Genomic DNA, 15467 nt, shown 5'->3' on the forward strand with positions numbered 1-15467 from the left:
TTTTATATAAATTGAAGCTTGTAGATGATTGACAATCTCATTTGACATTCAGTTTTGACAGCTGTTGCACCTATAGTTCACAATAACGAATAAGAAGAAGACAAATCGGTCGCACTTTTTCACAATCAATTTCAGCAATCATACGTTTTTTGGGCTTCATTCAGTTTGTTTGGTTGTGGTGCGATTTTTGTGGCGCACACGCGTACAACAATAATATAAATTGTGGTTGGGATTTTATTTAGTGTGTTTTGAATAATGCAAAGTTAAATTACATAAATAAATAGTGACAAAATTTTTAGTGTAAATTCGATTAAACGCATATACACAATTGAAATGTGTATACAAAAATTTTGAAACGAATAAATACATGTGCCATACAACCAAATATATTTATTTCGCAACATACTAACGCGAATTAATTAAACAAAATTATAATTATCTATGAGCTTTATAATATTATCCTTTCAACTGCTTTACTGTCAGTTTAATAGCAACAATAACGTTTTGCTAAAAGTGGTAAGCATTAGGTAAACACGGAAATCAACAAATAGAAACAATTGAACATAGAAGTGGAACAAAGAAAATACATAAATCTAATTTACAGTGTGTGTGGAAAAAGAGTAAATTGTCACATCGAGAGCGTGCTTTAAAGCGTATCAGAAATTATTGAGCGAGTGGAACATTGTTTAATTGAAAGTAATTAGTAAAAAATATTTTGATGGAATTTGAAAATACGCAATTTATTGAAGCTGCTGCTGCAGCGTCTGCTACAACAAGTATTGCAAAAGGTAATTCAAAAATTCTGAAGAATGTCCAATTAAAAATGGTATTTAAATGAATTTCTCTAATTTATTGCAGATATACCTGTCGCTGAGCATATGCAATCCGGTTCCGGCCGCTTATCGTCCAATGGCAATGACGCGACAACCACACAATCGGCGTCCAACACTACATTGGAAAATAAACAAAACCCCCCAAAAATGCAAAAAGAAGCAATGTCTGCCGATGAGCGAAAAGCAACAAAACGATCTCTTGTCATACTGGCAGCGATCTTTACAGCCAGCATATTCGCAATGGCCTACGTATACATGATATTTCCCGAATTGAATGAGTAAGTAGTATATGTTACGTGTGGATGGGGTGATCACTTCAATGCCAATGATTATACGAATTGTACATTGGTTTTTTTTTTTGCTTTCCTACTTCCCACAAATATACATACACTTATGTATGTATGTGACGTATTTGTTGCTTTGTGGGAAGAGTTCTAAATTAATGGCATTCAATTTAAGTGTTTGAATAAAAGTAGATGTCATTAATGGTAAAGCGTTTGATGTTTTCGATAAATTTATTGCATATTAGTTGCCCTCTATCGCTTAAAAGTTATTCCATAATTGACAGAGTAAATAGTTTGCCGCTTCTGTGTTAGACAAATATGACGAGCTAATATAAACATTAATAGTTGTTTTATTGAACGTACATTCATATATTTAATACATGGTTAAAAGGCGATTACGCTGCATTGAATATAACATAGAACGTAATTAAAAAACGAAAGTAAATGTAATGAGTAAAAAACAACTATAAGATATGTATTTTTTTTTTTTTCTACTTAAGTTCATGCAATTTTGCTTTGGTATATATTTAGGTACAAAAAATTCCATAAAATATCGCTACGCTGACACCTGTTCAAACTAATATGTTTGTAAATATAGGAAAATTTATAAACTTACACATCCGCTACAAAAATTCCATTTAATACGCATATGTGACATATGTATGTTCTTACCTTTTAGTATTATTATGTTCAAAGTTCGTTTTGAAGAAAATGTTTATATTACGATATGAATCAGAAAAGTTTTACATAATTTAAATTGTGAAAGAAAATTGAGAAATGATTGACATATCACTTCAAAATTGTAAAAATAATTAAACTGACCTAACTACATAAATATTTGTACGGTGTGCTAATAACCATTAAGGCACTAATATGCTTGAGTACAATTAATTATCACAAAACATACACTTCGCTTAAAATTCAGAAACTAACTTAAAATGAAGCAGAAATATGAGACTTTACTAAATCAAATATAAACATAACTTAAATTTGATATAGCAGTCCAAAACGCAAATTGCATGGTTAACGATAATGCCAGCAATAACAACAACATAATGCCACGTTTTCTTTCCATACTTTTCCATTTGCTATCTTAATAACTTTTCACACACTTAAATTTTGTTATTTCAATTATACTGCAGTTCTACGCTGCCAACTTAAATTGACATTTGCAGGCGTAAACCACGTAATGTAATAGTTGCTACATCTCTATAGGGATGCATATATGCATATGTATGTACTAATGTAATGTAAATAATGAATAAATTTTCTATGCCATTAATGTGGCACTTCGCAGAAAACAATATGGAGATAAATATACAAATTTTGTATAAATGGCAGAAGCACAGTTAAAACTCTTAACGAGAGTTAATTATGTGTATATCACATCCGTAATTTGATTAGATGTAGCATATAAAAAAGTACCTATAATAATCTGATGTCGTAAAATTCTATTTGGCACTCAATTACCTTTGAAGTGTTGTATTTAAAAATGCTCAAAATCAAGTTCAGCTGTTACGGCTGCCATGCCTAAATACATATGTTTGTATCTACATACATTCAATGTATTATTATTCATTTTTTTTTTATACTCTCGCAACCTGTTGCTACAGAGTATAATAGTTTTGTTCACCTAACGGTTGTTTGTATCACCTAAAACTAATCGAGTTAGATATAGGGTTATATATATATAAATGATCAGGCTGAAGAGACGAGTTGAAATCCGGGTGACTGTCTGTCCGTCCGTCCGTCCGTGCAAGCTCTAACTTGAGTAAAAATTGAGATATCTTTATGAAACTTGGTAGACATGTTTCTTGGTACCGTGAGACGGTTGGTATTGCAGATGGGCGTAATCGGACCACTGCCACGCCCACAAAACGCCATTAATCAAAAACAAATAACTTGCCATAACTAAGCTCCGCAATAAGATATAAGACTGTTATTTGGCACACAGGATCACATTAGGGAAGGGCATCTGCAGTTGAAATTTTTTTAAAAACAAAATTCACTGGAAGCAAATTTTTTTAGAACCTCTACCCACAGTGTGAAAATAGTTGAAATCGGGTGGCAACTCCGCCCACTCCCCATATAACGGTACTGTTAAAAACTACTAAAAGCGCGATAAATCAAGCACTAAACACGCCAGAGACATTAAATTTTATCTCTGGGATGGTATGAGATGACTTTATAGGAACCGCGTTCAAAATTAGACAATGGGCGTGGCACAGCCCACTTTTAGGTGAAAACCCTTATCTTGAGATCTGCTTATCCGATTTCAACCAAATTAGGTACGTAATATTCTTTTCATTTCTATGTTATAGTGCGAAAATGGGCGAAATCGGAATAAAACCACGCCTACTTCCCATATAACACCATTTTAAATTCCATCTGATTCTTTCACTTTCCACTATGCGTATCAAGCAACAATGATTATATCGGGGTAAAACTTTGCATGAATAATACGTTTAAAGTATGCCACCTTGTGACCAAAAATTGTCTAAGAAAAACTGTTCAAGCCCTAAGTACTAAATATGAGGACCCCAGTGCCTATAGTTGACCTTCTACCGAAAATATCAGCCAATCCACAAAGAAATCTCAAACGAGTATACCATTTGACTTTGCGAGAGTATAAAATGTTGGGTTACATCCGAACTTAGCCCTTCCTTACTTGTTTTAATTTGCTTTGTTAGCGTACACAGTACGTATTTGTTTGGTATACATATTTGCGATTCTGCTTTCAATTTGTCACATGCAATACAATTTGAATGCCTCTCACACTGTTCTTTTGTGTCCGGCAAAAAATATTTCATATATATTTTTGTTCTTGTTTTTTTATTGCAGATTGGAGAAACAGCACATTAAGATACCCCGTGACATTCAAGACGCTAAAATGTTAGCCAAGGTTTTGGATCGTTACAAAGACATGTACTACTTCGAAGTGATGTTTGGCGTCGTTACTGCTTATGTATTGTATCCTTTTTGAAAATTTTTACGCTTCGAAAGGTTTGAGAAAAATTCAAGAATTGCTATCCCTATTGTGTTGCCGGTTTGTATAAATTCTTAGAATGTACATACTATATACATATGTTTATATTGGCGTATGCATACCCACGTGCGCATATCTCGCTAATAATACACAAATTCCAAATCAGAGGGAGTTCTTGTGTATGTGTGTGTTTCAAACATATTCTAGATATCATACTCATATATATCTATGTTTGAAACACACATATATGCATACAGTCTTATCGAAGTGTGGCGTCGGGTATTTTTGAAAAGCATGCTCGGTTTATTAAATAATCGCGGCAGTACAGAAAAAATATTTTTATAATTTCCATGCTTTTGTATCACAAATATTTTTTTTTTTTAATTACTAATTTTTTTATCACGTGTTATAGGAAACTTCGATAGCACCAACAAGCAAGACGGTGTTTTTTTTTAAATATTCATGTGATAAATAACATAGTATTTATTTCCACAGAAAGCTTCAGATTAACGTTTATTACTTGTGTGTATTGGGTATATTAGCGCTAGGCAAATTTTTCTTCCCTACTCGTATTCTCAGTCACATAAACATTGTGGACGTCCAAAGTTCAGTCTAAGCGCTTAATATGTATAAGATTACCTTAAATTAATCAACAAAGTTACGTAATCTCGCTTTAATAATTCAGTTCACAAATTGTCTATACATAGAGTACATATGTACATACATAAATAAGAAACCATAATACCCTTTACAAACAATAAAGTTTCTATGCAAGAAATTGATTTTGATCCTTCAGTTTGTATGTCAGCTATATGCCTTAGTGGAGCGATATTGTTGGTTCCGACAAATGAGCAGTTTCTTGGGAAGAAAAGAACGTGTGAAAATTTTCAGATCGATATCAGAAAAACTGGCGGATTATTTGTCGTATATACAGACAGGCGGACATAGCTAAATCGAATGTTGTTGTTGTTGTTGTTGTTGTTGTTGTTGTAGCGGCAGAATTCTCTAAAATCGAATCAACTCGTCACGCTGATCACTTATATATATATTATATATATAGTACATATTATAAGGTCTCCCATATTTTCTTCTGTGTGTTACAAGCTTCGTGGCAAACTTAATATACTTACCTGTTAGGGTATAAAAAACGTGAATGATTACGTGTACTTTCACCGAGTCGCGGTGCATGCATACATACTCAACTAAGTACTTTTATATAAGCGAGCACAATTTTTACAAAAATCGTTGTGTTTAATACATATACATACGTGCTTATGTATTTTTTAATTTTGTTAATTTTTTGACGTTGCGGCGCCGCAAAGCAACTGAGGCCAATAAACCGAAAGGCTCATGTCAGTTAAGCAACAGAAAGCAACAACCTTGACCTAATTTCAATCTACTTAAGTACATTTGTCGTCTGTATTTTTGTCGCGTGCGACTTCATTGTTGTTGGCTTCACTAATGCTATTGTTTAATACATATTTCATTTTCCTTTTCAAATGCTTTCCTCCAATACCGAACTAAAACGGTATTGTGTTTGCGCGAGCGCAGGCATTTAAAGCAAATACCTTTTGTTTGCACAGCACGATGGAAACGATTGGCGAAAAAGGTCTGCCATATCTAAGATAGGCGCATGCGTAAACACAATTCAATACGTTAGTCGAGGCGCCCGAAAGTCAAATGAGATAATGTCTTTAGTGATATTAGAGTAAACATTGAATTGGAAAATCTCCAATGACACAACAGTTAGACAAATAAAACACACACACACAACAGTAGTTGCTGAAACTAAGCGCTTTTCACCTTTTTCTGTGGCGACACCTGTGTCAATGAACCGTTATCAGCATATTTATTATCTCTAAATTGTAAGTGGTTAACAAAAATTATGAATTCTAGCGGCGATGTATGTATGATGTAACATATAATAGTTAATTATGCTTGAAATATAGTTATGAGATAATTTTATATTATTTTTTATGTCAAATTTTGAATTTTTGGTATTTTTCCCCCGGCAATTGATTGATCAGAGGGAGTCAAATGCATTTTCGAATACTAAAAAAGTGAATAACTAATTTTAACAACAGCTTAATAGTTTTTGTTTAATATATATATATATATTATACCCTGAACAGGGTTGTTTTAAGTTCGCCACGAAGTTTTTAATACCCAGAAGGCAACGACGGAGACCCAATAAAAATGCATCGCGAGTCCGTTGCCTCAACAGTCGGGTCTACGTAACCGGTACCGGTACGGACCCGGCAGAGTTCTGCCGCTACTACAACAACAACAGCAACTCTATAAAGAGTCGATTTAGCCATGTCCGGGTGTATATACGCGAACTAATCCCTCAGTTTTTGTGATATCAACTCTAAAATTTTACACACATTCTGTCATCGTTCGATAAAAATCAAGTCCTTGTATGGAAAACCTTTTGTATTTCACAAGTTATCTTTACGTACTGTGGCATGGATTATTTTCTAAGACAGCACTACAATCTCCGAACAAATTATTCAGATTGGACCACTATAATATACTGCTGCCATTCAAACTGATCGGTCAAAATTAACCTAAAGAACTTTGTTCACCCTTTTATGTTATAAAAAATGCTACTGTGAAGGGTATTACAGCTTCGAACCGAACCGAAGTTAACATGTTTGGTTGTTTTTAAATAGAGTTAAGTAGCAGTGAAGCCGCGCAAGTATTTTCCGATAATCATAAAATATAATACTATGTATTCTTTATTTTCAGAAAAAGTATCGTTTTTTAGTAATGTTATACGTGATCGTGACTACCGTGCCATATAAAAGTGAATAATTACGAATATTCGCGATCGTATGTTGTTGTTGTCGCAATTGTATCAATTAGTTTGCTCATGCACTGTAAATTGAAATATGATGTGTATATATTATATGAAAATATACATATGTACATATGTATATACCAATATGCATGTAAAAAAATTTTGATTTTTAAAGCTAGATTAAATTTCAACATCCAAAGCGTTCTTTAGCTTGATTAGTATGAGAACTCAGAAAATATTTAAAATATGTAAATTAACATGAGAAAGTTATTTTGACTAAGTTTGCTGTTTACACAATAATATATTAAAAAAAAAAAATTTACGCTGGTAGAATTGTCGGTGCTAAATTTAGCGATCACGAACTCGTGGGAGAGCCTTTAACGAGTCGATATTTTTATAGCAAATTCAAATTCAAATTTTCGAATTTATATTTCTTGTATTATTTTCGCTAATCAACACTGTTTTCCTTAACTAATTTTCACACAACACACGAACACAGCCTACAAACCTTTGCCATTCCAGGATCTTTATTCCTATCCATACTATTAGGATTTCTCTACAAGTTTCCCATCGCCCTCTTTCTCATCTGCTTCTGTTCATCGTTGGGCGCTACACTTTGCTATAGTCTCTCGAATTTGGTTGGTCGTCGCCTGATACGCCACTTTTGGCCCAAGAAGACAAACGAATGGTCCAAACATGTGGAGAAGCATCGCGACAGCCTCTTCAACTATATGCTCTTTCTGCGCATGACACCCATCTTGCCGAATTGGTTCATCAACCTGGCATCGCCTGTAATCGGTGTGCCCGTGTACACGTTCGCCTTGGGCACCTTCTTTGGCGTAGCACCGCCGTCGATTGTCGCCATACAAGCTGGCAAGACATTGCAAAAGATGAGCAGCTCGAGCGACGCGTTCTCATGGACATCGATGGGATTGCTGTCGATATGCGCATTGATCTCACTGCTGCCGGGATTGCTGAAGAACAAGCTGAAAAAGAAAGTCGAATAAAGTGGCGTCTGCGCGTTAACTGCGGTAACCGGGGATTGGATTATTGAACGGCGCTTTCATTACGACTAACGGGACTGAACAGTGCGTGATTTTGTGTTATTGATTGATTGTCGATTAGTTTAAGTGCGTGCGTTAAGCGTTAAGCAAATGAGATGAAGCAGAAAACATAGAAACACCCAACGTAGCTGCACGTGTATGTATGTTTTACATTTTTTTTTTTTGGTTCCTTGATATTTTTTTTTATAGAATAATACAAGTGCTATGTACATGCTATGATTTCACCTACACATAAGTAACGAAAAACAGTTGAAATGCTGCAGTTTATTGCTTATTTCCTTTGTATGTACGTATATATGTACATTATATATATGTATATTATTCCAATAACAATTTAAGCTGCTACAAAATATAAGTTAGTTAAATATTAATTTATTTATTTGCAAACTCTAGCACTTACATTGCTTTGCAGTATTCCGATCAGGGTTGTGAATTTTTTAATTGATAAATTTAAAATCTCATTTTTAATCTCAATTTTTCAATTTTCAATTCCAATGTCGGGACTAAAATTTAAAAATACAACTTTAATGCGATTTTTGGGCTTAAAAATTTTTTTTTTTAATTATCGTCCCGTATTTGGCATTACATTTTTTCAATTTCAATCCGGTATTGGCCCTTACAAAAAAAAAAAAAAACAAAAAATAGTAATTCAATTTTTTTTAATGCAATTATTTTTTAATGCAGTATTTGCAACCCTGATTCCAATTATAATTTTTTTTTTTCTTTAAACGATATTATCAATTGCTCTAGATTAGTTGTAATATTCCGTATATGCTATGCTTAAAATCTCTTTCCAAATATTTCACCTTATTTTGCACTAGTAAATATAAAAAATATAAAAGACATTCTTGAAAGTTTGTCGACATGTGAAATGAATTTCCTAAATACAAAATTTTTATTAAATTTAAGTGTCAATACAAATTAAGAAAAACCTCAGCATGCAATATGTGTAAATGTTGGTAGATAATTAAACAACTATTGGTCTAGGTACTCTTTTAAAATTGCCAGAAATGCATAATCGGATTGTAGATCGACCGAGTATTTTTCGAAAATGATTTCAACACCAAAAATGTACTAGAGGCCGGAAATGATTATTGAATACTATTTATAAAAAAACTCAATATTGCATTAAAATGGTATACGTGATTTGCTATTGTATTAAAACCACCATAATACGAGTATGTATGTATGTATGTATATAGTGCAAATTATTCCACAAAATAAAATAGAATTTTGAAAAAGCATAATGTTCCGAATTTGATTTATTTATTTATTTTTTGTTGGATATCCTTTTCAGCAGAGATTTCATTAAAGCGTAAAAATCTTGAAATGATAATAATTAGAAATTTATTATGTTTAATGTATATCGTAAAATTATATATACATATTTTTTCGAATTATTGTGAGAAAATTCATCAGAAAATCGAAATGAACTTCGACAACTGCTCGAATATGGTTGTGGTTGGTTGCAAAGATTATCCCATATAACAGTACAATTATTTAGACACTCATAACCAAACATTTGGTAATCGTACTTTCGTATATGAATTCCTTAGTTTGAATTTTCTTCTTCTGCTCAAATATAAACGAGACTTTATCCATAACTCGACAAGGACATGACATATGGCCATACTTTTTTTTTTACTTAGGTTGGCAGGACTGTTATACGTTTACATGTCAAATTTGAGCGCGATCTGTCACATAGTTTTTTTTTACGGCACTATAAACAAGTCAACCTCGAGTGTGTTTTTCGAATTTTACTATGGAAATTAACGTTGAGCAAAGAGTTTGAAAATGTTGCAGAAGGCATATGGGGAGTCTTGCCTATCACGTGCACGTATATTTGATTGGTATAAGTCGTTAAGGACGGCCGTACATCGCTGGAGAACTTGCCCCATGATCGTCGTCCAGCAACGTCAATAAACGAAGAAAACGTCGAAAAAGTAAAGAAAATTGTGTTGGAAAATCGTCGTGTGACTGAAAGAGAGATAGCTAGTGAGCTCAACATATCAAATGGATCCGCTCATAGCATTATTATTCACGATGTTTTGGGCATGAGACGTGTGTCTGCTCGACTTGTTCCAAAATTGTTGAATTTTCTTCAAAAAGAGGAACACAAAACTGTCGCCAAGGAAATGCTCACAATGAGTGATACGACCATCCAGCACATCATAACTGGTGACGAGACTTGGGTCTATGAATACGACGTTGAAACAGCCCAGCAATCATCTGAATGGCGCCTTTCAAATGAGCCGAAACCCAAAAAACCACGTCAAAGTCGATCGAAAATCAAAGTTATGCTCACTGTTTTCTTTGATAGCCAAGGTGTTGTGCACTCGGAATTCCTTCCAGAAGGTCAATCCGTTAATGCTGTGTGAGAATATTCGTCTCAATAGGAAGGATTTGTGGGACAATAAGTCATGGTTTCAGAAGTGTTATGAAGATTGAAAAAAAAGGTGGCATATGTGTATCGCCTCTAATGGTGACTATTTTGAAGGGGATAAAATAAATATTGAAGAATAATTAACCGTTTTTGTTTTATTGGTCCAGTCTCGTTTATATTTGAGCAGGTATATGATATTTTTATTAATTTTTTAGAGAAAAATCATCAGAAAATCGAAATGAACTTCGACAACTGCTCGAATATGGGAGTGGTTGTATGAAAAGAATGTCTCTAACTAATAACAGGTCAATTATTAGACAATCATAACCTATCATTTGATGATCGTAGTTTTGTATATGGACTGCCAGTACGTATAGTAAAGTAAAAAATTCAGAATTTTTGCATAAAAAATATGTTGCTTTTATTTACTTTCAACTTAAAATAATAAGTATATTCATTGTATCTATGGTTTAATAAAAAATAATACATATACATATAGTGCGACTCAGTTAAATGAAATATGGAAGATATAATATATGTATATTTTTCTTGTTTTGTTTTTAAGATTTTGTATGTTGGCGCTAAAGGTCAATTTGGTTGTTCAAATACATTTTTTACATAATGTGGAATGTGCATTTTCCATTTCTACAATTGATTTTGAGATCTCTGCAAAGCATATTCCTATCAAAAGTAGATAATTATAGTTCAATATCTCTCATGCAAGCGCAAAGGCCAACATACTCTTTGGAAATTTTACTTATATAGTGCTAATATGTAGATAATGCATGTTAAATTAATATAATAAATAATATAAAATATATTTTAGGTGATGAGATATTTGTTGATTTTTTTTTTTTTGTATTTTTTGTATATAAATTAGCTTTTGTATGTGAGCATTTTAAGAAATGACCAGTTGCTGCTTTAAGCTGCCAAGGAAACTTTTTGTCTGGCATTTGAAGTCTTCGTTCCGTTTGTTTGATGCCGATGTCGATAATGCAGTTACATTAGTTTATTGAACCTGTTCGGCTCAATAGGCATATGCACCCAACTATTCCGATGGCGTTAAATCCTTTTCTGGTTCGTTTTCATTCAAAATCTGCGAGAGTAAATCATGAACCGGCTCGAATGCTTTTTTCGCGCCGCTGTTTGTCAAATTCTTATAGTCGAACATGTCATGATGACTAATTGTATTGTCTGTTTGCAGCAGACCCTTATCAATGCAAACAGTTTGCACCTGATTAAGACCAATTACTTTTTCCTTAACAATTCGATTAACCGCATCGTTTTTCTCTCTCAATTTATTTGGTAGCTGGCCGCGAGGCAGTAATGTCTGAAATTACGTATAAAATTAGAAACACAATATCACGTCTACAAAATGCAACTAATAAAAATCTCTGTTTACATAAACTTTCTTAAAAATTAACTTACAGGTAATACGATGTATGTGTCTGGCAACTTCGCACGTATTCTATGCACAATTTCCACTATACCTTCTGCTATCTGCTCAGCCGTATTTTCCGTATTATTGGTGCCCACATGCAATACCACAATCTGCATATGAAAAGAGAGGGGATTCCCAAATCTTAAGTTATAATAAAAATTAATGATTACAGTAACCTTATTCTCATTTCTTCGATAAGATACAACTCATATTTATAAAGACTTACACATATTTTAATATGCCCTTATTTTGCATAATCGTTAAATCATTACCCACCTTCGGTTTAACATTGTCCAGTTCACCGTTTTCCACACGCCAAAGCACATTTTCCGTTCGATCACCACGTATACTGAAGTTAAGGCAATGCATTGGTGCAAAATATTCATTCCATGTTTCCGAATCCTGCAATGTTTCTAGTACACAATCCCCAAGAAATATCACGTCAGGATCCTTTTCACGACATTCAGAAATAAACCGACGATGAATGCTATTCGAAGAATTTACACCTCAATAAGTATGCAGGGTGGATCAATTAAATGCAAAACTAATTAACATACCAAATCCAGCGTTCGTCGCCATCTACGTCCGGGCGTTGGGTGGGCACAGCACAGGGGTTCATTTTTTTGTTTTTTGTTTTTACTAAGGAAAGAATTCCCACACTACCTAAATATACTTAAAATTATACAGAAAAAACTTATACTGTGCTAGTAAATTTTGTTTTTTCTTTAAGATTTTTCCGGTTTTTAATATTTTAATAAATTTACAAAAAAAGAAATTCGGCAGACTAGTCTGACGTTTATCTAATGCTTCTTTTCTTACCGCTAATCATTCACAATAGGGTTTCTGTGTACTTTTTTTAAATGCTTTATTTTAGGGGCCCGCTACAGACATCTTAATAGAATTTAAAAATAAAAATAAAAAAATGTTAAGTCTATTTCATAAAATGCTAATTAACCGAGTATCAAACAAAACAAAAAGTTCTCCTTCAAAACGCAACAACAACGACAAACAAAAAACAAAATATTGTTTGTATCTGTGACAAAACGTTAAGGTGGCTTAAGTTTGACTTGATTTTCAGGTATTATGGTACGTTACGTCTACCCGAAAGTACACTTACAGCGTAGAATCAGGAGATAATAGAAATTAACAAAATTTTTTAATTTAATAAATATATTTGTATTTAAATGAAGGTAGCCAATTCATGTTCCTGAATACATACATTTTCTAAGCTAGTTTATGTAAGTCGTGAAAAAAATTACAGATTTAAAGTGCTTGCAAAATAATTGCTATATTACTTCGTTCACTCGAAATCAAATGCTGCAATATATTTATCGGCAATTCAGTTGCTACTCTGCGAACTGCTATAGCCCAAATATGCCTGGCTGCCTTGTTCGTTAATTGATTCGTTTTCCATTACTTGTTCACCAAGACTATCGCCAGCGTCTTGATACATCTCATATTCATTCCGTGCTAGCTCACGCAATTCTTCTTCCGTATGCGACTTCTTGTGCACACCTAGATCTTCAATTGAAAAGAAGCCACGACTACAGGTGTTACATATATGGGGTTTATCACTTTGATGACGCTTTTCGTGATCGATTAGATTTTTTCTTGTTATAAAGCGTTGCGAACAAAACGAGCATACATGTTTGCGCAAGTTTTTGTCATGACTTTTCATATGAGATTTTAGGCCTTCCACTTGCGCGTATCGCTTGTGACAAAGCTCACAATTGAATGGACGTTCGCCAGTGTGTAGGCGTTCATGGCATACTTGCGAATTACGTGTACCAAAACGTTTGGGACAGAAACTGCATGGAAATCGTCGTTGACCCTCGTGTACGACACGCACATGCCGGGATATGGCATTTTTGTGATTGAATTCTTGCGGACAAATGGTGCACTTGAATTTCTCCAGATTCGGTTTATGTATACGCATATGCGTTAACAATTCCGTACGTGTTACTTTGGCAACGCCACATATTTTACACACATGATCCTTGATTTGGGCATGTCGTTTCAAATGTTCGGAGAGTGCACGTTTTGAACTGTATGCCTTGAAACACTGTTGACAGATATGATTTATCTCAACTTCTTCATTTAGTTGGGCTTGATGAAGTTCTAACATATCCTGTATGCCGTATGAAAACGTAGCTGCATTTAAATATGTATGCAATTAATCTATATATTTAATATTATATACGATCTCAGCATATATTTAATTTACCTGTATGTACGACTTGTCGATGAGTCTCCAAAGTATTGCTCAACTTAAAGACGGCATCGCAACCATTTAAACCACATATAAAACGTTGTTTTATTAAATGCTGTGACTGAATGTGAGTATGTAGATGCTCATAGCGTGTGAAGTCCTTTTGACATTCCAAACAAAGAAACGGCTTCTCATATCCTTCGTGCACTGCTCGTATGTGAGCGTCCAGGTACACCTTTTTATAGACCTGTTTATCACAACGAGGGCACTTTAATGACTTTTTATTGCGATCGCGTTTACGGGAGGATGCACAAAACCGTTGTCTTCCTCCTACAGTTACTGGTGAGTTGTTTAGTGACATACTAGATGTATTGGCAGCACCGTTTCTTAAAGCATGCTCCTCGTCATCTGCATCATCGCCAATAGTGTTATCTGCTGTGTTTAAAGCATTACGTTCATAAAATTGGGAATTATCTTCCTCGTATTCCGAATCAATTTCATGCTTAATAACCACATTCGATGAATTTGCCGAATTATCATCATTTGGTAATATAATTTCCGACTCTGAATTGTAATAGTTTTCCGGTTCTGCTTTGATTGGTAGTTCCATCAGTGGTGCTAGTTCTGGTAAAAGCTAAATTTAAAAAAATAATAAAAATACTTCGATAAAAGTTCTACAAACAAAACCATTTAAAGAATTTCATATTCTTATGTTAAAACAATGATTTCATAAATATACTTAATATATACATATATATGCTTACCAACTGATCATCATCATCATCATCATCGAATTGGTAGCTTCTTTCCCTTACCAGAGTCTCCGTTTTTATCTCTTTAGTAATTTCTATTGCTTGAAAGGTTGTGGCCTCATCAGAAGTTTTGGACATTTCATCATCTAAACTATTAACAATTTTGTATAAGACTTCCGCAGAATTGATGGCCAAGTTTCGAAACTCTTGAAAATCAATCATTTTGTCATAGCATAGCTGACAGAGACTTCGTGGGTAAGCATCTTCATCGCTATCCTCGGATATATCCAAGGAAGTAAATAAGACGAATAGTTTTTGTATTTGCGGTAGCAAGCTCAGATTATAACTATGATTTGTTTCAGCATCATTTTCATTATCTCCTTGATTAACTTTAACCTTCAGCTGGTGAAAACTAGTAGGCGTATCCTCTTTCTCACGTTTGCGACGTTTTTGCAAACTGCTTAAGCAAGTTCGACAAAATTCTTGCAAATTATTACGCGAAAGTTGATTCATTATTTCTCTGCCTCACTTACTATATTTTATAATTAATTCCGTAAAATTCACAATTTGCCAATACCAAAACTAATCGATTTTCTATGAATTTTTCTCGAGCGTTTGTTAAGTTGACATTTCCTGAGTAAAACCAGAGAACGTAAATTATACGTTCTCTGGCAAAACAGTGTTGTGACATTTTTGCATCAGCTGCTAATAATCA

At 33.8% G+C, this 15467-nt stretch overlaps 3 protein-coding genes across 6 annotated transcripts; 1 reads left to right on the forward strand and 2 right to left on the reverse strand.

The window, feature by feature from the left end:
- Window positions 1-131: 131 nt before the first annotated feature.
- stas (Transmembrane protein stas) lies at window positions 132-9214 on the forward strand. Of its 4 annotated transcripts, none has more exons than XM_014246263.3 (5): window positions 132-527; window positions 605-788; window positions 859-1111; window positions 3959-4087; window positions 7403-9214. In XM_014246263.3, the coding sequence occupies exons 2-5, from the start codon at window positions 719-721 to the stop codon at window positions 7908-7910; spliced, it is 960 nt and encodes a 319-aa protein (XP_014101738.1). In that variant the 5' UTR covers window positions 132-527; window positions 605-718; the 3' UTR covers window positions 7911-9214. The 4 variants fall into 4 exon arrangements, with proteins under 4 accessions (XP_014101738.1, XP_014101745.1, XP_069966464.1 ...); XM_014246270.3 differs by having other exon boundaries at window positions 132-516; XM_070110364.1 differs by having other exon boundaries at window positions 158-225; window positions 484-788.
- Window positions 9215-10746: 1532 nt separating this feature from the next.
- Paf-AHalpha (Platelet-activating factor acetylhydrolase alpha) lies at window positions 10747-12590 on the reverse strand. The gene is made up of 4 exons (XM_070109362.1): window positions 12349-12590; window positions 12068-12278; window positions 11779-11901; window positions 10747-11680 (listed from the first exon to the last, which is right to left on the reverse strand). Exons 1-4 carry the CDS (start codon window positions 12408-12410, stop codon window positions 11399-11401), a joined length of 678 nt encoding a protein of 225 aa, XP_069965463.1. The 5' UTR covers window positions 12411-12590; the 3' UTR covers window positions 10747-11398.
- A 463-nt stretch (window positions 12591-13053) lies between these two features.
- Window positions 13054-15406, reverse strand: LOC138855597 (zinc finger protein 774). Its single transcript, XM_070109360.1, has 3 exons — window positions 14765-15406; window positions 14016-14634; window positions 13054-13942 (listed from the first exon to the last, which is right to left on the reverse strand). Exons 1-3 carry the CDS (start codon window positions 15263-15265, stop codon window positions 13131-13133), a joined length of 1932 nt encoding a protein of 643 aa, XP_069965461.1. The 5' UTR covers window positions 15266-15406; the 3' UTR covers window positions 13054-13130.
- Between the last annotated feature and the right edge of the window lie 61 nt (window positions 15407-15467).

Source organism: Bactrocera oleae, chromosome 5, assembly GCF_042242935.1.
Source record: "Bactrocera oleae isolate idBacOlea1 chromosome 5, idBacOlea1, whole genome shotgun sequence".
In the NCBI taxonomy this organism is placed as follows: domain Eukaryota; kingdom Metazoa; phylum Arthropoda; class Insecta; order Diptera; family Tephritidae; genus Bactrocera; species Bactrocera oleae.